Source organism: Brassica oleracea, chromosome C9, assembly GCF_000695525.1.
Source record: "Brassica oleracea var. oleracea cultivar TO1000 chromosome C9, BOL, whole genome shotgun sequence".
NCBI classification, from domain to species: domain Eukaryota; kingdom Viridiplantae; phylum Streptophyta; class Magnoliopsida; order Brassicales; family Brassicaceae; genus Brassica; species Brassica oleracea.
The window spans coordinates 44,410,231-44,432,469 of NC_027756.1; the positions used below are offsets into that span (position 1 = coordinate 44,410,231).

A 22,239-nucleotide genomic window follows, 5' to 3' on the forward strand; every position below is an offset into this window, starting at 1 on the left:
GTACTTTTCGGTTTTCCCACTACTGTACATTTTCTCACTCAAGTCTCTCTGTATACAAAGATTGAAGCATCATGTCGTGGACCAGCTTTTGCTTCAACACCAAGTTGCATCATGCAGCTCTCTTTAGTAACGAACGATAAACACATTTTATTAGTTTCTTTGGTCTCATAAGCTCCATATTCTCCATGAGGCCTCAAAGTTGCTGCATCTATAACCACCCACTCTTTACTCAGAGTTGTATTCATAAAGCTGAGCACTTTCTCCAGTACCACGTTCGTGATCACCACATAGCCGACATGTAATTCTTCTCTGATTGTTGTCTTTCCACGACGATACTTAGCAATAATGTTGAGTAATTCCAATTGTTATGGTTTATAAAATAAACGAATATATCTAAATGAAGAAAATAACGTTTTCTTTTATAAAGTTAAAAAAAAAAAACACTATAATAGATGATGGAAATAAATCTAGAGGAAAGGATCCGAGAGAGAAGAGTCCATGTTACAGTTTTTACAAACTACGTACCCAAACCAAAAGACTGATCTTACTGTGAGGGTTGGAGTCTTGAAGAGAACCTCTTTGTTGTTTCATTTTACCTTCCAATATTAGCCCAGACGATGAAGGATTATAGCTAAAACGAGCATGCATATTGCAAAGATCAACCCTCCTTTCCCCAGCAACCACTTCTTTGCTTTCTTCGCTTTCTCTATCCCCGTTTGTGCCCTATCCGCCCATCTCATCTGCACAAAACAACATACGAGTGAATGAGACATGGAACTTTATATTATAAGATTATTCTGCTTTCACATCCTCTTTTTTCGTACCATTTTCTCCAAAGCTTCAGGAGAAAGAGAAGCCATGGCTTCCTGAGCTTTTGCAGCATCTTCTTGAGAAAGCTTCATCCCGAACTGTTCGCTCATGCTTGCCATCATCTCCGGATTCATATTCTTTATCATAGACGTGAACATCTACCATAAAATACATTGCAATATATGAACATCTTCTACAATCACATTTATGTTTCTTAAAATATATATTTAAAAAAAAACAAAACAAAACCTGTCGCATGGCTGGATCTTTCATTTGGTTTCTCATCTGTTCCTGCAAGTCAGCAGGCGGAGCAGAAGGCATGCTTCTTGGAGCCACGAAGGAACTAGACTCGCCTAAAACACTACTAACCCGTGGTGGTTCAGATCCTTCCCCATCGCTGTACGATGTTGAAACGGGAGCGTTTGCTTTCGTAGACGACGCCATGTTGAACATCCTCTCACGCTCTTCTGGTGACATCTTACTCATCATATCAGACGCCATTTTAAGCATGTCTGGTGTTGGTGCAAACCCGTTTTCTCCAGGGCTGTCTCCTTTGAACGACGACGAGGCTGTCTGGACCATTTTCTGAATCTCTTCGGGAGACATCTTGCCTATCATGCTGGAAGCGGTTTTGAACATGTCTGGTGGCATGTCTCCAGCTTTGCCTCCGCTCAAAGCAGCGAGTGTGTCGGGATCAGTCTTTGAAATGAAGTTCTGGAACGTTCTGAAGGCCAAAAGGAAGTGAATGATTAGGAGACAAAACAGATGAACAAAGACATATCTATACAGTAGTTTGGAGACGGTGTTGAACCTGATTGCTTCGGGGTCGTCTTTGAGAGCCTGCAAGCCATCAAAATCCGTCTTTAGACCACCACCGTTGCTTTCTCGTTGCGTCTCTTTAATAGGTTTTCTACTTTCTCCAGAAGTAACAGTGTTTTCTTCAGTTATCTCTTCAATCACCACACCTAGCAACCAAACAAAGCAACAATATCCAGTTGTTTTAATAGATGAAGCAGAACATCGATGCAGCTAAGAACCGTTTTGCTCTGAGAAAAATACACTAAATTATTTTGAAAATTTAATAAGAGATAAAGATTATACCTCTTGCTGATGCCTTGCCAGGTCCCTCAACCGCCAATTTTTCCTTAACATCTCTGCATAAAGAAAAAGATCATGTCTTATTTATTTTGTGCATAAAAATGAAGATAATTCATGCTTATTTTCAAAATGTCTATATATAAACTTTAGAAATAAGCATGAAATTACCAGAGATAACTAGAAAAAGAGTCCATACCTTAGCACATCAGCAATGGTCTCATCTTCAGGGGAAACTTCATGGGCCTTGCTTAGATCGGAGACGGCATCCTTATAGTTTTATAAAAGTCAATGAGCAAACACATATTCAGGACATATTGACAAGGCATCTCAAGAAACTTCTATAAGCAAGAAACAGAAGAACTCACTTGAAACAGGCCCAGATCTCTGTAAGCTTGACCCCTTCTGTATAGTGCTTTGACATTTGTTGCATCATATGCCAAAACCTGAATTAATAGGTAATAATGTAAATTCATCAGAAGAACACCGAGCGAGGATGACATTATATGTTACATCTACCAAAAACGAAGCTAATAGATTGTTAGAAAATCAAGAACATAAACAAAGGTGCAGCATACCTCGGAGCCTTCCCTGATGCACTCTTGATGCTGATTGGTCCTCAAATAACAAGACATGAGATTGAGGGAACACGCCAACAAAAGCGCTCCACCTTTAGAAGATGGAATGTCCTTCAGATTATTCTTCGCCTGTTATATGGTGTACAGATATAAAGACTCTTGTTTGATAAACAAAGAAAGGCAAGTAGCATGACAAAAGATACATATGAAGTAGTCTTACACGCATATATTTCTCTGCAGCACCGCTGAAATTTCCTCTGCTATGAAGCTCATTCCCCTGCCGAATATATACAAATTAGCAACCGTTTCAGGATCAAATAATAGAAACTCAAAGTAGTACCTGTTTTTTCAGCATCTGAGCTGCGTTGATTTGATAAGTGAAGTGAGCATCAGCTTGGGCACGCATAGCAGCAATCTCCTCAGGGGAAGCATTGGCCATCTTCTCTCCAATCTGAGCCATATCCTCAGGCCGAGTATGCTTGAGCTGTTCAGCAGCTTGTTTCAAATCTTCAGGCCTCATGTTCTGCATACTCTCAGTCGCCATCTTCATCAAATCCGGATTCGACATCATCTGTATTTTACAATTGACCAAAAAACTACTCATCATACAACAACAAAAAAAAAAAACAGAGTAAAAATTACATACTAACATCGTTATAAAAAAATTAAACTATATATTTATTTTTTTTGTTTCCAGGGCGTATACAGGCCTTTCTAGTTCTGTCCTATTTTGTTTCTGAACACATACAAAGTACACTTATGCCTGTCCTAACAAAAAAGTACAAACTAACTTTATGTCCTAATAATATATATTGCACAGATTAGGACATTGCATTCGACAAGTAAGCTTTGAATTAAGCATCACAATCACATCACGATTAAACAAGTTGGAACTGAAAATAAAGAAGACCTGTTGTTGGATTCTGGCGAAATCAGCAGGGGTCATACGGCTCATCTGATCTTGAGCGAGACGAATCATCTCTGGATCCATCATCCCGTTAAACATCTTCTTCCTCGATGCGGTTGTCTGGGATCAGATCGGTTAAGCTTTGCAATTGAGAGAGAATTGGGTACTCTATATGGCTCCTCTATAATAGTAATACAATTGCAAATCCACCACAACCACCTCTTCAATTGACCGACCGGAATATGCCTGGAGCTGCTTAATTACATATTTGCCCTTCCCTAGGTAACGACGTGTCGTGGTATTTTAATTAATTCGTTAGTTGGAATATTAATTAGGGTCCAGTAAGCATGGAATCTATGTGGCTATGATGTCCTTGTCCATGTTGGAACAAATAAACAATGTGAAGCAAGAAACCCAATCTCTCGTGTTTTTGTTTTCATTAAAATAAAACTTGTCAAGCTCTTTTTCTTTTCGTAGTTGCTTTTCGTCCCTCTTCTGAATTGCGTTGGACGCTAATCGGTCGGTAAAACCGCTCCTACCGAATTACCAAAAAATCGGAAAATACTCAAGAAATTTACGGGGTCTAATTTTAAATATAATTTAATATATTTATAATATTATTAGCTAATTTTAACACAAATTCTTAGATATAATTATATAACTTTTTTTTAAGATAATTTTAAATAATCTCATCTTGATTTGTGGAACATTTAGATTATGGTTTGTTTAATACGAAAATATGTATTTGTTTTGGGCTTGAACAATGGTTTTGGACTTCATAGCTAATTGTAATTGTATTTGATAAGGAATAATTAAACAACCTGTTATTAATGAGTAAAAATTAATCAATTGCATGTCAACTTTACCAAAAAAAAAACTTTACGCGGTCAATGCAAAAATTACACGGATCAATGCGAGTCAACACTTTATTTTACAGATTTAGTCATATTCGCTGCAGTCAAACTCCGAACAGCGTATTTTCCAAACATGATTTTTTGCTGCCGCCCACAAGCACAAAAAAAAACATGCTTTTTTGTTGGTGTTTCTGTTGGGTTCTACTATAAACCCAGCCCAAATAGACAAATACAAACTGTATTAACATAATTCAGCCCAAGAAAGCCTGGTGTTACAAGAGACCGTTGAGTTAAAGTCCAAGTAGGCCCAGTTCGTGGAAACCCCAGTGATCGAGTCAAAGTCAAGGATAAAGATGATCGAGCGAATAAGCCATACTTTACAAATTATACTACTAATTTTTCAATATTTACGGTCAGTAAACAGTGATGATTTTATAGCAAAATAAAAGAGGGAGAGAGAAAAAAAAGGGGATGGTGGAAGGAAACAGAAAGCTTTATTGTTGTCGGTAGGGCTGGACACGGATCGGATATCCAAGTTTTTGAAAGTATTTATGATTTGCTTCGTAGGTTACAAATATATAATTTTTCGATTTGCTTTGTTTCGGAAAAATACGGATAACCGGGAAAACGGATATCCGAAAAATAAATAGATATTTGCGGATATTTACGAATATTTACGGATATCTCATTCGCTTCAATTAATACAAATAATCTTAAAAAATTAATACAAATTTATTTTCTAATATATTTTTTTGCATGATATACAAAATAAAAACTAAAAGAAATAGTGAAACTACATATTTTGTAAATTTTAAACTTAGTTAACAATTATAATAACACAAAACTTAAGAAAAAAAGTTATAATTGTTTTATAAATTTTTTCTCTTCTTTTTTATTTTATACTTTTATATAAGTAATAATGTGAATAGAATTTGTCAAATCATATGTTATAATAATAATTATATAAACTTATACATTTAAAACATTAAGTATAATCAAGATGTATATATATTTATATATTTCCGGATCAGAGCGGATATCCGATTCCCAAAATTTTGATATTTGTGATTTGCTTTGATTTTAGCGGATATTGATTTTTAGTATTTGCTTTGCTCCGATAGTTTACGGATATCCGGAAATTTCTGATCGAATCGAAACGAATAACGAATTGAATCAAATTTAACGGATGAAATGTCCGGCCCTAGTTGTCGGGACGTGGAGGATCTCACGTGGCAGTTTCGCTGTGATTGGCTCCTTAATAGTCGGCCCACGTGGCATGCCACTTGTCATCAGAACCTTTACTCTCTCTCTCTTTATTACACCATCACAACTTGTACGGTGCTTTCTCCCTGTAGCCAAGTGAACTCTGATGCTTTGTCAGATCGGAGGTGGGTCTTGGGAGGTTGCTCACAGAAGGAGATGGGGCTCTTCCTTGTTACGACCTGTGTGAATGTGCTTGTTGTCGGTAGCAAGCTGTCGTCTATGGCAGATTGTGGACTGCTCGTTCGGACGTCACTTCACTTCGGATTCCTTATTCACAGCTCTATCTCCAGCTATTCATGGGATGGTGATTGTTCCCCTTTGATGTGTCTCGTTCTTCTTAGTTCGACCTTGACCCATTGACACCGGGAATGGGTCTTAACAAAGTGGAAATGGCCTTTGGTTCTCAATGGTCACAAATGGTGAGGCGGTACTCGGTCATTCCCGCCTTGGTGTCTCCATTTGGTTTTTGCTTACATCCCAGGACCGCTTTAGCTCTTGGAGCTTGGTGGTGGTGAGCTGAACTTTCCATTTAGGTGCTGGGACAAGCTGGGATAAGAGTGGCGTTGGCTCCAGTCCGCTTTTTTGTAGGTTTCGTAGGCGGCAGTAGCGGGCACTTGCTCGATTTGAGATGCGTTTCAACTCGTCGGTGGCGTTTTATACTCCTTGGCTTTGGTGGCTTATGTAAGGCAGAGGTATGTGTCTGAAAACATCTCCTATGGCCGTCTTGTTCGTCATGGACAGAGAAGGTATAAGCTTTGTGGATAACATCGGGAACTAGCTACTTCGGAGACTACTCGGGAACTCCCCGCATCCGAAGTAACAAGGAGAACCTCACTTTCTTGAGAATCAAGTCAATGGTTGAAAACGGCTACCGATATCAGAGAATTTAGAAAAGCAAACTAGCGGAATGTACCGGGTTTAGTGGGTGGGCGAAGCTAGGATTGTAATATTTAGACTTTGATACTTTTGTTCGAAACGAACTTATAACCGGATCTGATTCTCGATTTATCGGACGGTTTTTAATATATAAATTATATTTTAAAAAAAAAAAACCAACAACACGTACAACCTTTAATATTGAAATATGAAGATTCCAGTCGTAATCAGTCGCGTGTAGCTTTAATTTGTTTAATACGATTTATACATGTGTACTATCTCTCTGTTCGTTTAAGTTGTACGTATGTTCTTTTATGTCGAGATTAAATAAGATGATGGTTACAACATTTAACAACCAAAAGAGTCTTATAAAACAGAATCAAATAACTGAACCTCAGCAGGAAGATATTAGTTGGAAAATTTGATTCTATTCAGGGTAGATACAGAGCTGAGATGAGTGTGTGTGTGGCCGTCTTGTGAATACAAGTTCTTCAATTAAGCATCCAGTCACAAGTTAAATTCTTCTCTACAGCAAATATCCAGGTAACAAGAAAAATATTCCGGGGAATATCTTCGTTTTTTCCGGTAAAGAAATATCTTGCGAACAAAGTTTCACCATAGAACTAAGAAACCAAAGGAGCATGTAGGTTATTGTGTTCCATATATATGTGACGCTCTCATAGACACCAACAAATACAATGAACGGACTTTTTATAGATTCTGACGGAAACTGTTGTGACATTAAAACGAATGGTCCTATATACAATATCAATTCAATTTGACGTTTATCAAATGTCATTCTCGAATTAAATTATGAATTCTTAATAAGCTTGAATCAGGGAAGAGGGAACGGTCGATATGACATCATACTTTCATATTAAATAGATTAGTAGAACGTGGTGTCTAACTTCTAAGGATTTTGTTTTTGTACTTACATAGCAAGTTAAGTTGGCAACTACATACAAATGCATGCTGATGTGTTTAGCAAATTTGAAGTTTCTTTAGATGTTTAAATGCAAATCCAGATTGTGACGACCAAAATAATTATATTTGCTTGGGCTTTGGTGTGAACGGAATCCAGTAGAAGAGGCTCTGATTGGATGAATTGGTGGCCTCTCAACAAAATTAAAACCAAAATCATTTGCATCTTTATCCACTTATTCACGTCTCTCGTCTTTATCTGCATTTTATCTTCTTCTTTTTTCGTGTTTCTTTTAGCGGGGCATCCCTCGTCCTTTTAAAGTATCCCACGGCAAGATATTTTGAATAACATAGTGTATTAGTAATTGGGGACCAAAGAAAACACAGAAAAACCCATAATGTATTTCAGACTATGTTATGAAAATCGTCATACATCTTTTCGGAACCAATTATGAAATATAGTTATAAACCACATTGAGAAAAGGTGAAACACCAACCATAAAACCTTCTTTGGTGTAATCCAAAATGATAAAATTTCTTGCTGAAGTATATTAGTAAGACGAACTATATATTTCATTACAACTTGGAAACAACAATGGTGACTGAACATTTCTAGTCACACTGTAAGCGGTCCTAACAGAGGTCGAGGTCCAATGGCAAGGCCATACACCCGTTTGGCTCACTAATTATTTTCTTTAAAATGCTCATGGAATTGTCATTTTTCTTAAGTAATCGATTTACCAACTTACAGTTGTGGACTTCTATTACTTCGTTTACTATAAATAGCATAAAGTTTTGCACATATATATACGGTCACATGCGTATAAAGATAAAACAGTCATGTACATGATTTTACCAAAAAAAAAAAACAGTCATGTACATGAAGTACTCCCAATTAAAAATGATATAAACAAGGGAAATTTTCCTAAATAACTTTTTTTTTTAGTTTTTGTTATAAAAAGAGCATTCATAGAAAAAAATGACCAAAAATGTTTCATTAAAAAGACAAAACTGTTGTAAGTAAAGAAGAGAAGAGAGGAAATTGGTGTGTATTATTCCATGAATAATGAGTCCTTTATATAGGATTACAATAACCTAGGGATAAAGCATAGCTTGGAGAACAAGTAGACTTGACAATCAAGTAAATCTAAGACTTTCCATATGGACATCACATAATATTCATAACACTTCCCCTTGATGTCCATTATATCAAAGTGCTTTCAAAACGCCGTAGGTGTTGCCTTTAAAAACCTTTCCAGGAAAACCCACTGGGAAAAACCATGGTAAAGAAAAAAAAAGAGTGCAACGCGTAATGACTTCCCCTCATGTGTACATACGTCAAGATCTTTGAGATGACTCAGTCTGATAAGATGAACTAACTTCTTGAAAAGAACAGTGGTTAGCGCCTTGGTGAATAAGTCAGAGAAATTGTCACTTGAATGAACTTGTAAGACGAACATCGCCATTCTTCTGCAGTATATGAGTCTTGATATGATTTGATCCTTTTCTTTGATTTTGTTGACTTCAAAGACTTTAGATCTGTGATAGACTTTCAACTTTGAAATTATAATAATTCTTGCGGGTGTCTATCATTTGTGTGTTCTTTGTTGCCTCGTTAAAACCTTGTCATGGAAAAACCCAGTGGGATAAAAACCATGATGAGGGAAAAGAGTACAACCACACATATTTCACATTTTTTCCCCGGAAAGCAATATCTTCAGGATATGCATTCCAATCAGGTAAATCTCTTTTTGAAATTGAGAATATCATAATACTCTTTCCATTAGATTATTTCAAGGTCTATAGACTTCCAGTCCACAATTCTTATTTGATATATTTTCTTGGTCTATTTGGATTTCAAACCAAATTTCTTACATACAATCGTGTAGACATTCGTCTTGTACATACGAGTAACTCATACGTAACTATGAAAGTTACTAATAACTTTCTTTCTTGTCATATGAAATTACATCTCTTAGTTACGAAAAGATTAGTAATTTGCTCAATAACACTTTAAATATGGTACTTCAAGACCAAACATATATGAGCATCTTAAATAAAATTCTTCAAGGATCTTGACGATAAGATCTCATTTTAGATCTCCAGATTGGAATACATAAAGACAATATGGTATTGTCAAGAGCTTTCTCCCAAAATACCATTTTCTATAACTCTTCGGGAATTTTTGATTATATTCACATCAATGATTTTATTGATCTATAATCTCTTGATAAATACAAAAAAGTATTGATTAACTTCAATTATTTCATATATTCCATAAAACATCTCGATGGAATAGCTAGAGTTCCCGGGAACATGATTTTGATATCAACAATCCTTTAGGGATTATATCTTTTAGGGATTCAATCTCTTAGGGATTATCAGTTTCAAGTCGGTCTTATAATTCAAATTCTTCATTTATTATGAGAATAATAATGAACTTGAAAGTAGTTGCATCTACCACATGAGACTATGTCTCTTCACAATCAATTCCATATTGATCTTTCAATGAGAAACAAATCATTTCCATCCCACTTTTTTTACACCTTCTTGTGTATGGACTACTGGTCCAAATACCTCTCTCTTTTACAAGAGTTTTTATCTTTGTCTATTGCTTCTTTCTTATTTGACCAATCATCTTTTTGTGTACACTTTTCAATAGACTTTATTTCATGATCTTCTTTCTCATTCATCATATCAAATGCTACTTTGTAGGCATAAATATCATCGACGTCGATTTGCTTATTGGTTCCATTTTATTTTATACATGACATAACTTATTGAGATCTCTTCATTGTCTCAGGTACCTGAATTTCTTTCAGTCATGTTTAATGTCTCTTCTGGAGATCATTCAAAACTATATTGCCTCGTTTTGACCATTATCAATATACGCTCTTTTTCATATACGAGGATTCTTATCTTAGAAACCAACATGTCTACCACGCTGCAGGCGTGACTAGCAGTTATATTGTTCTTCTAGAACATTTATTCTTATTGGAGCATTAACAGCTGGTATATGTGACTTGATCACTCTATCTATATGGGCCAGTAAATGTGTAGCAGCTGCTTTACTAAGCTCTACAACTTAATTATCTTTTGGACTTTTATTTCACATTCTCTTTAGTCTGAGGATCATTGATAATTCATTTCAACTTATTTTCTTTTTCCAGCTGTTTATTTTCTCCCCCTTATGTTGGATATACTAATTCAATTTTGGCATTGAAATAGAGCCTTACTTATATCCTTCGGGGATGGCTCTAAATTCTTAAGTATTAATGGAGATTCATATCCAACATATATTCCAACTCATTAAAAACTCATCTTAATTAAGCTCTATGTGGAGCAACTGGAATGTATTCCGCACATCCAACATTCTTAGATGCAAAATGGTTGGTTTATGACCCAATACCAATTACGGGGAGAACTAGTGATTACTTGTTGGCTTGATGCAAATTATGTTGCTCAAATGTTCAATACTTATTTTCAGTGAACATGTCAGATACTTAAGACGTGAATTCACCAATATTATAAAGATGCACAGTGGGTGATCAGTCCACCAACATCTCTTTTATTCATGCCAATTACTTCTTTTGGCTGGTGAAAACCGTATTACCATTTTATCTTATGAGCAAGCAACATATGTGAAATCATTCGCAAGAATCTTCGGGTTCTTCAATGAATATTCACATAAATCGTTATGTATCTTTTCGCATCAATACTGGACCAAAATGGTCTAATTGGTTCATGCCAAATATTTTGTAAACTTCTGGTTTACTATATTTTTTTTTTATCTCTATTACACTAATCTTTGTCTATTACAATATATATGAGGATATAGATACTATCTCTAAAATACTTATACTGCCTTGAGAAATATTTTTGATTTGAAATGTATATAGCATTTCCTTTGCTTATTGTCTAAACACAAGTGTCTCAAAATCCCAGAGATTTACTTTGAGAATAATTCCTCAATTTTAGTTTTAGTGCAAACATAATCTTCTGAATGTTTCACTTATCATAAAATGTGAGATTCTTTAACTCTTCCCCTCGAGATGATAATACTACAGGTTTATCAATCTCGAATGAATCTCATTTTTTGAATCAACAACATACCCTACATGGGTCATGTATTATTTTCTTTGATCCTTCTATTGAGACTTATAAGAATACAATACATTAAGAACTTTAAATTGCATTCTTATGTGGAATAATAATATATACTCTTCTGGAGCAATCATATATCCTCTTCTTGAAAGATTTATATTAGCTTGTATTGTACTAACAATAATTTTCTTTCATTTTTAGATGAATGAATCATATCTCTTATGTATTACCATTTTTATTTTCTCAACTTCAAGTGAGAATATGAATTCTATAAAGAAACTCTTTGGTTTTTGACCTTATTTATATTCATATTTCACGTCTACACTTTCTTTACCAATACTATTTATGTGGATTTTTTTTTCTTCTCAATCTAAAATGTAATATTCTCTTCAAGAGAGTGATCATAATCTATTAGACGTGATTTATCATCTTACATCAATAGCTCATTGGTTTTCTGAGTCTCATAAACTTCTTTAATCTATTTTCTCAATCATGTGTCTGCTGGACAACATTATTTTTGTGGAAAATATACATATTTTTCATATCTATGCATCATTAAAAATTTCTGAGAAATTTTATTTTTAAACTTAAAAACCAACATAGTTGAGATTTATTTACAGACTTCTGGTTTTGTAATCTTTAGATGCAAGATACACAATGAGCTTTAGTTAATCACTTCTGGTGATTATACCTTTCTTTGGATTTTTCTAAAACTCATAGATCTTTTAAGATCAAGTCTTAAGCTTAAAACTCTCATATATATAATGGTAGTGAAATATAATAATAAAATATATATTATATAGAGATATGTATTATCACAAGTATTTTACTACATTAAAAGTAGATAATATTATTGTAGTAATTATTTTATTGACTAGCCGTTTACTATCATGTCATTAACCATCTTAATATTGGCTATCTTTCAATGAATATTCAAACAAAATCAGATGACATGTATAAATTAATTTATCTAATCAAACTTTACTTGACTATAAATCAATATTGAACATGATACGTAAACAATACTTATCTCGATAATAGAGGTAAAATGGAAATTGAAAATCTGACATAAAGATGATCTTTAAGGCCTTTTATGTTTTTCGGCTAGTTAGAATCTCTGCAACACTTAAATTTTTTTCATATAAATATGGCAATTTGTTAGTAGACATCAACATAAAACATGTATGCACATAAACTAATAGTCATGTAAACCAACTTGAATCACTTTTTTTTTAAACCAAATAATTAGCTGCTGGCCAAATATTTAATCACAGATATATATTGTATTGAAGCATGGCTTGATAATCAATATTTAACCAAATAGGAAAATTACCAGTAAGACAATAGGCTCAATGAAGCTATTTAAACTATTAACAGTATATGATTATCTATTCACATACGGTCAGAATAAATCAACTAGGTTTAGTTAACAAAATCAATATGCTTAACCAAGCAGAAAAATTAAACCGTAACTTCACCATATTAACAGGATTGAGTTATAATAATTCACTCAAAAACACTCAGCCGTGCGAATGAACACTAGCAACTCTTAATATATTCACAAAATTATTTTTATAACTCTTGGTTATAGTTACATGCAGCAAGTCGTTACATGTAAGATAATATTAATAACTATATGCAATTGTAAACCTTGACTTATGCAATCGTAATATTACATGCACTGCAGGCGCAAACGTAGTAAATAAGAATACTATAACTATGGCATATATTCGAACTTTGACAATGAATATGAGCCACAAACGTAGTGAATCTGATTAACACTAATCGACACTAAAAGGCCAAATCATACTGTGAGATGTATAAGTAACAATCGATTAACAAAATCTAATAAATTATGCATGAAAATAGTGATTTATGAATCGTGATTATGCTATTAGTTTCGATCTATAGTCATGCCGTATTAATAAACAATAACGATATGCATATGTATGATTAAATATTTAACAATATGCCGAAGTCAACAAACTATATGCAAACGAGTTATCAATATTCATGGTGTCAAGTAATAAAAAAAAGTTATATGAATATAAATATCGTAACTAACGAGATTGAATTTAGTTTATAAAGTCGATACGATCCCATCAAAGTGATCTAATAATTTTATTTCTTTGGAATAAGGCCAAATCAATATTATCGACTAAAAACTTTTAGCTAGATGAATCATGAGTTGATAATAAACATGATTCTAGTATCGATAAATAATACTTCAATTAAGTATCGATAGTATTAGATCCACTCTTACAACCATGAATTGATAATAAACATGGATCGAAGAAGGATTGAAAAAATAATAAGAACATAACAAAAAAAAAAATTCTATACCTCTTAGCTCAAGATCGATAGAGTCTCGTGCTGATAACGTGTTGTAAGTAAAGAAGAGAAGAGAGGAAATTGGTGTGTATTATTCCATGAATAATGAGTCCTTTATATAGGATTACAATAACCTAATGATAAAACATAGCTTGGAGAACAAGTAGACTTGACAATCAAGTAAATCTAAGACTTTCCATATGGACATCACATAATATTCATAACAAAAACAAAATTTCTACTTCTTACTTTGTAGATATATAAATAATAATAAAAAAAATATAATTCCAAATTATATGCTTTTAAATTCAAACTTTTTATAAAAAAAATTTTATTTTTTTTTGAAATTCAAAATGCTTTTTGAAATTATTTTAAAATTTTATTTTAAAACTTTAATATTTATTTTATATTTTAAAAAATTTCAAAGTCTAGGATTAGTTACCTAGGAGTATAAGGATATATTTATCCTTTAATAAAATTTCTATGGGTCATTTTTTTATTGGAATCTTTTTTTGTGAAAATAAACTAAAAAGAAAAATTATATGGAATTTCTCTATAAACAAATGTAATTCTCTTATGGACGTAAAATAACATTTCTGTAAGTTAAAAAAAAAATTATTTACAATGATCTATAAACCAAAAGTTAATAAATACGAATGACGTTTTTTTTTTTTTTTTTTTGGAAAAGGGCATAAATACGATTGACGTTGGGTGGTCCAAAGTTGGCAACTAAATGATAAACGTTAAAGCGCATATGCATGCATATAGTTCAGAGAACGACCACAATTATATAAGGAGAAATTCTTATTAGCTAGAAGATCAATCTTTTAGGGAGCGGGGTAGATTATATTGATAATGTGGCATTTGGTTGGTGGGGAGGACTACAAGAGCCTAAGAGAGTATTACTGAAGATGATTACGAAAGAAATATGGATGAAGAAAGCTCAAGATCTCACCTACTACTTTCGGTTGCTATTAAGTTGATCTTCAAAGTAACTCAATCCGTTACGAGTGAAAGATGACAATATTCTTCTTCCATGATTGACTCGAGATATTCTTTACATAATATATGCTAAATTTCATATATATATATCTAATAAAATGTACCACCAATATAATTGTTAGAAAAAAAAGTATCGCAATATAATATTACCACATGTGGAAAATAAATAAGTTTCAGATTTCACCAAAACTCAAAAGTCATGTACTGGCGCAAGACAATGTAGTTGAATGTGAAGAAGATATTGTAGTTGCGCGTTGTAGATATCCACGTGCTATATATAGTTCATGCACGTTGAACTCTTAATATTCTTACACCGGTATATGTTTTTAAATGTATAGAATACTAGAAGTGAAATATTATAAATGATGTTTAGATCCATTTGTTTTCTTCGAAAAGCAATATATATCTTAAGGTCAAATTTAATTCAATAGCTATATATATTTCAATTTACAACATAAAATTCATTTTTTTTTAACTAGGACTTCTGGTCCGGTGGTGATTAACTTGAAGGTAAAAAATCCAATACGGTGAAACCAGGGTTCGAATTCCGACCACTGGGGAATTAACATTTCGGCATTGCAAGGAAAAGGGAACCGACACATGGCAACACATGACTAGTCTGGACCACTTCTGTGGGATCATGATACCTATGTATAATTCAAAAAAAAAAATGTTTTTACTAAAAACTACAGTTCTACGATCTAATTAAGTAATTAACTAGTTACCACAAGATCAATCGTCTATAATCGTGGGGGCAATATTAAACTAATTAAATGAATAAAGTAATTATATCCAACACCCACATCCGAAGCAGTAACTATTGACTCTATCTTAAGTTTACGTGTTTACCAACTACTACTATACACTCTTTTTCTCTTTGGTCTACCGTTGATTCTTTCTTTGTTCCAATATTACCAATAGTCCAATACCATTGACTCTTTCTTTGTCTCATACATACCTGCTCTGCTTACCGGGGGAATAATCTAAAATTTTAGTATTTCAAGTATTTAGATTTTGAGTATTGTCTCATACATACCTGATCTGCTTACCGGGAGAAATGATCTAAAATTTTAGTATTTTAAGTATTTAGTTTTTAAGTAACCGAATCAAGTTCGAATATGTTATTATCTAAGATATTACATCAACTAAGTGGTTAACACTTGCCACACCTCTGTCACTCGGTCCTTTTAGCAATATAAATATTTATAGCAAATATTGTAGAAGAAGATCCACACTTATTTCTTTGAGCCGCAATTCTTTTCATTTTACTTCATCGGTGGCCCATATGTAACAATATAATATATATATATAATATACTTTTCAGCCATATGTATGAATGTTGAAATGCAAAGATGAATTAATTCACTACACGGTTATGATTTACTCAGGGTACACAAAAACTTTGTAACGAGCTAGTAAACCTAGTTTAGAGTAAGACACTCTCTAGAATTGAGAAATAAAAAACGAATTTTAATACTCATCAACAAGAGGTTGGCATTTTTTGACCAATATGTATACATAGCTGAAAACTAGATTTTTACCACTTGAATAGTTAAGTGTGTGAAACTAGAATTGGAAATTGGCCGTATTTTATCAGTGTTGAGTTTCTTGACAATGAAAGGGAAGAGAGATATATAATTGAATTTGAAAGAAGCCTCGAATTTGGACTGTCTGCGTATGCATCCCCACTGTTGTATGCAGACACATTTTCACCATACCTCCCCTTCTCTCATAGTCTGGTGATGTCATAATCTCAATCTATAACGTACAACTTTTTGTGAAATAATACCTATTACTACAACTCGAATTCTACATACAATAATAAAAGGGTTCAGACAATTGGCTACCTTTATCTTTTACTACCGTCCTCGAGCTAGTTTGAAAGTATTCGAGTAACTGAAAAACTTACCTGATTACTTCTTGTCAGTAAAAAGAGTATGTCAATTTGACCAAAAAAAAAAAAGAGTATGTCAAAAGAGAGCGGTAGATCATTCGTGTCAATTTGACCAAAAAAAAAAAAGAGTATGTCAAAAGAGAGCGGTAGATCATTCGTGTCAATTTGACCAAAAAAAAAAAAGAGTATGTCAAAAGAGAGCGGTAGATCATTCGTGTCAATTTGACCAAAAAAAAAAAAGAGTATGTCAAAAGAGAGCGGTAGATCATTCGTGTCAATTTGACCAAAAAAAAAAAAGAGTATGTCAAAAGAGAGCGGTAGATCATTCGCAGCATATGAGTAGATTAAAGAGCAGCAGTATTTAAACGAGCATTTGTTGATCTTCATGTAGATGGGGCTCCACTGTACTTCAGACAAAAGCTTTTAACAGAGGACTAGTGTCATATGGATTCTCTTCCGTTGAGTTCCCAAAATACCCTCCTTCTTTCTCTTAATATTCTTTGATATATTCTCTCAATTAAGAGATTCTCAAACCTCCAAATTGCTACATAACCCTAATTTCCTTGTCCATTTAGAACAGCAAAAACAAAATCTTTTGTCACTATAAACCCCTTTTTGCTTTGTTAGTCTTTTGTCACTATAAACCCCTTTTTGCTTTGTTAGAAGTCATCTTGTTACTATTATTAAAATTATATATCAAAAATGGTATTTCAACAATTTTAGAATTGTTTACCTAAACTAAAACATGCACTTGAAAGTTGTTTACACAACAAAAAGAACCCCCAATTTTTCAATATCAGTTTTGTTGAGTTGGTGGACACATTGGTCAATTACTGCCGAGTGCCAACCATCCAAACAGAACCATTTACGGCAAAGTTTAATGAAATTTTATTTTTGCCAAAATAGGAAAGAAAAACCCACATGCAAAAACTAAAAGAATAAAAGAAATAACAAAAAAAAAAGATAAAGAGTTGTCTACAATATTGGGCTAGAGCAGAGTATTTATATCACCACCAACGAGCCTTTGCTTTTCCTTCACCACCTCTCCTATATCTGTTTTCTTCCCGGAGTCATTTGTCTGATCTCATCATCAACAACCACAACTACTCAAACAAACCTTTGAGAAAGAAAGAGAAAAATATAATCCAAAGAGAAGAAGCATGACCTAATAATATTAGTAGTGTCTCCTCAGTGAAAAAAATCATAACTATTTTGGATGGTCAGATCACACAAGCAAGAAGCACGCGTCTCTGCTACTTACATCCAATCTCTCGTGAAGCCACAACTTCCTCCTTCCACCACCATGACCACAACCACCACAACCACAGATGGCAACAAGGGCGGCAAAACTCAGACGCATAAGAAACAAGTGAGAAGACGACTCCACACAAGCCGTCCTTACCAAGAACGTCTCCTTAATATGGCCGAAGCTCGCCGTGAAATCGTCACCGCTTTAAAACAACATCGCGCTTCCATGAGCCACGCCGCCAAGATTCCACCGCCTCCACCGTCTCATCCGCCGCAGAAACTGTTTTCGCCACCGCCACCTCCACCTCCTCCAGATCCATTTTCTTGGTTGAATCCACAACTCAATTTACTCCTCCCTAACCAACCTCTAGGGTTAAACCTCAGTTTCCACGACTTCAATGACTTCATCCAAACCACGTCATCGTCTTCATCATCATCATCGTCGTCTTCTTCAAGCTCATCATCATCATCCTCAGCAATAACGAATCCGCATATCTACTCCACCCCTTCACCTCCCCTTTCCACCTTCTCCGCCACAGCTCCTCAACAACCGCCGAAGCAGCTGATGGAACAGGAGAACAACGTGGAGACGTCAGCTTGGTGGTCAGAGCTCATGATGAAGACGGTGGAGACGGAGATGATTAAGTCGCAGACAGTCGAAGATGACGTCTTCCCAAAGTTCAGTGACGTCATGGAGTTTCCTTCGTGGTTAAATCCAACAGATGAAGAATTGTTTCATCCTTATAATCTGTCTACTCATTACTCCTCCCCTCACAATCCTCCATTGTCCTGGTAAATTATTTTCTTTTTATTTTCTTTTAAACTTAAAACATTTTGATCGGTGTTGTTCCACCGGAATCACCGGCAGACAAAAAGTTTGCGGCGGTTCTGTATAAACTTCAGTGTTGAGTTGCGGCAGAACACAGAAAGCAGACAAAAAAGTATTTCTATAAAATCTTTTTGTGATAATTAAATGGGACTAATTGATTAGAAAAATATGAAGAATAGGAGTGAAACTTGTGGAATGAAAAGGATCCACATCAGTTTATTGCATGATCTCAAGCTGTCCCTTTTGTTTCTTTTTGGTCCAATGATTATATGAGTGTCCCAAAATTATATATTGTTGTGTTATATCATTGCATGCAATTATTATATAGGTTGCTTGTTAGGTAATTTATTTCCTTCAGTGTTCTTCATATATTTAATTTAAGAATTTTGTGGTAACCGGTTATCTATCTATCTAACCTAAGATTTGAATGTATGGTATTTATTTTACAGTATGGAGAATAAAGAAATTGAAGGCATGGATGGAGACGATTGGCTTGCCTGGCTGAGCCCCAAAGATTGATTACTGTGTGTTTTTTCAGACATGTTGAATCAACTCTTTGGTTCTTTTATTATTTATCTGTGTTCTTTCTAATTTTTCCTTTTTGTTTTTGTTTGGAGACTAAAGAATTTAAGAATAACAAAATGCCTACGGAGAGAAATGTTCGGTTTGGCAAAAGTCTGATGAATGAAATTAAACTTTTCTTGCTCAACAAATGTTTTATAGACTTTGCTAATTCTCTTCATATGCATCATTCACTTCATCAATGTCCATCTCATCATCATCATCATCCGATATCATATCATCATCGTCATCTCCTGAACTACTACTATAGAGCAATTCTCTCTCTTCCATTTCCAAAGTATCACTATAAGTTTGAATATCTCTCTTCCTTCCTCTGTAACCTGTAAACCTCAGCAACTTCTCTTTCCAAAGTATCAAAGGGCACTTCTCAATCAGCTCCGTCCCTTCGTAAGCTTCTGTCAAGAACACACTGAACCTCTTCCCTCTCTCAGAGACATAGAAGATACCACAATGCTTCAAGAATATCCTCATCAGCTTCTGCGGCATCACAAACTCTCTCCTGAAATGCGTCAGATGATCCGTCACCAATCTCTTCTCGAGCGTAAAACTAAGCAGCTCGTGCATGACTGCGATTGCACGCTTGTCGAATTCCTTTGAACCAGCTTCGAGTCCACGTGCATCGGCGTAAGGAGACAAGTAAGCTCGTTTCTGAAAATGTTCTATCTTCCCTCTGTACCGGTACATTTTCTTGTATGAAGGAGGAAAGTTCATTGGGAAAGCCAGTGAAAGCAAGCCTGGCTTGTGATCGCTCTCCTCTGTTAAGCCTAGAGTCTTCTTCTCCAACTCTGTGATGGCCCAAGCTGGATTCCATGAAACAAGCTCAAGATACTCCTCTCCATCCTCAACCTTCACAACTTTAAATAACTCAGGAAACTTGTTTACCCAGTTCACCCTGAAGTCAAGAGGCAATCCAAAATCTCTCCGGAAATGAGCAATCTTATCCAACCGAAGCTTCTTATCAACAGACATCATCAAACACCTAGTCACATGCTCCGCAGCCTTGTCCCCATTCTCCTCAACTAACCCATCATGCTCGTCCAACAAGTCTTCCCCTTCCTTCGTCATTCCACACCACAACACTCCCCTCTCATCCTTGTACAGTTCAAACAACTTTGGAGACTTTCTGATGAAATCGCTGATCTTATGTGGCTTAGGCAAATTGATCTGACGCCTGTACTGCTCCAACAACCTGACCTTCATGATCATCTCTGGCTCACTCTTCAACAGCTCCATCAAGAACATCACTTTGTTAGCTATCTTCCATTTCTCAGTCGCTACTTCGAGCTCGCGGACACGCTTCTCCCTGCTCCTATCTTGAACACGCTTGCTGCTCGTCATTAACCTCACCCATAGCCGCCCGAAAGGGCACTCTCCAGATAAAAAGCTTCTCTCAGGCATTATCGCAAACACCTTGTGGGCATTCCCGTAGAATCGCAGCATCCTACGTGGCAAGCTTCCCATCAGAACCTTAGCCTTGAACACCTGAACAGCCATTGAAGAAGTTTGAATTGCAACGAAAGCTCAGTTTTTTCTATAAATGGATCGATGATTACGATTACTTTCAGATTCCATGTGATAGATAAAATGTGTAAACTGAAATATAAACAATACCTTATACTGTACGGTGGCGAAATAATAGAGTTTGGAGGTGAGGCGGCGAGGAGAAAGCCATGCGACGGAGGTCCGGCGGCGACGAGAACAAAAGGTGTGTCGTCTTCTTGTTGTTTCGTAAATGGGCTTAATAAAGCCCATTTATTTCTCTCGTGGGTTTTCTTTTGTGTCTACAAATTATCAGATTACCAGCCTGAGTTGGACACGTGGCTCATGAGCTGTTTGTCTTAATGTTTTAAATCGTTGTTTTTAATACGCTTTAAGTGTTATAAATCGGATGTCCATAACCGGTCCGGTCCATAACCAACCCATACCATTAGAGAGAGACAGCTAGAGAGAGACAGCTAGAGAGAGAGTCAGCCACTTTTGGTTTTCCTTTTTCTTCTTGGTTTATGATTTGTAATCTTTTCATATCTGTATTTCCTTTTCTATTCTTTCCATTATTCTATGACGGTGTACTTCCCTATATATATAAATGGTTCATTATGTTTAAGAATAATAAGAATAACACATAACTTTCCTCTAAGTTTTACAACATGTTACCAGCACGATTACTCTAAACCCTAAGCTAAACAAACCCTAGCCGGCGAATCCATAATCCCTTCGACGATAAACCCTAGCCGTTGAGAACTCCCGATCACGAACCCTAAACCTAATACTCATCCTGTTCCCGTTCGTGACACAATCCCAGCTCACGACCTTATACCGTCTCAGCTTGATCCCGAGACACGATCTCAGCCAGCTCGCGATAGATGACTCGATACCGCTCGCGATAACAGCTTGTTTCCGTTCGTGATCAGACGATCCCAGCTTCAACTTGTGTTCCCGATACCAGCAAGGACATCTCGCGATACGTTCCAGCTCTAGACGACCTCAGCTCGTTCGCGTATCAATCTCAATGTTCAGCTTGCAATCCTCATCTCATTGGTGGTCCATTCAACCCTACTTGAGGTTAAGGTAATCCTTAAACCCTAATCGAAACCCTAGGGTAATAAATTAACACCCCAATGAGTAAATCGAAGCTCATAATCATAAGTTTGATTCCCTAAACCCCAATTGATCTAATGATCAAAATCGTTTTCCTAATACCTTTAGCTGCATACATGCATAATGCATGCCATGCATGAAATCGATTAAAACCCTAAAGCTAATGCATAATCGATTTTATCCAAACCCTAATTAATCTTTGAGATCGAAATTGATTGTTTGAATGATTGTATGTTTGGATATAGTATGCTAGCCTTGATTAATTAAAACCGTATTGAATTTGATCACATGGAAATCGATTGCTAGGATTGATAATCTCATTCTTGAATTTGGTTGTTTGAATTGAT

The 22,239-nt window shown here is 35.1% G+C and overlaps 3 protein-coding genes across 3 annotated transcripts; 1 reads left to right on the forward strand and 2 right to left on the reverse strand.

Moving 5' to 3' along the window:
- Window positions 1-453: 453 nt before the first annotated feature.
- Window positions 454-3,489, reverse strand: LOC106313144 (outer envelope protein 61-like). Its single transcript, XM_013750887.1, has 11 exons — window positions 3,394-3,489; window positions 2,824-3,054; window positions 2,704-2,760; window positions 2,484-2,612; window positions 2,274-2,351; window positions 2,105-2,175; window positions 1,912-1,964; window positions 1,622-1,775; window positions 1,060-1,534; window positions 825-968; window positions 454-740 (listed from the first exon to the last, which is right to left on the reverse strand). Exons 1-11 carry the CDS (start codon window positions 3,487-3,489, stop codon window positions 606-608), a joined length of 1,623 nt encoding a protein of 540 aa, XP_013606341.1. The 3' UTR covers window positions 454-605.
- Window positions 3,490-17,836: 14,347 nt separating this feature from the next.
- Window positions 17,837-19,417, forward strand: LOC106313121 (ELL-associated factor 1). Its single transcript, XM_013750863.1, has 2 exons — window positions 17,837-18,675; window positions 19,162-19,417. Exons 1-2 carry the CDS (start codon window positions 17,852-17,854, stop codon window positions 19,229-19,231), a joined length of 894 nt encoding a protein of 297 aa, XP_013606317.1. The 5' UTR covers window positions 17,837-17,851; the 3' UTR covers window positions 19,232-19,417.
- Window positions 19,339-21,031, reverse strand: LOC106313120 (protein ROOT PRIMORDIUM DEFECTIVE 1). Its single transcript, XM_013750862.1, has 2 exons — window positions 20,906-21,031; window positions 19,339-20,776 (listed from the first exon to the last, which is right to left on the reverse strand). The coding sequence occupies exon 2, from the start codon at window positions 20,753-20,755 to the stop codon at window positions 19,442-19,444; it is 1,314 nt and encodes a 437-aa protein (XP_013606316.1). The 5' UTR covers window positions 20,756-20,776; window positions 20,906-21,031; the 3' UTR covers window positions 19,339-19,441.
- Window positions 21,032-22,239: the final 1,208 nt, after the last annotated feature.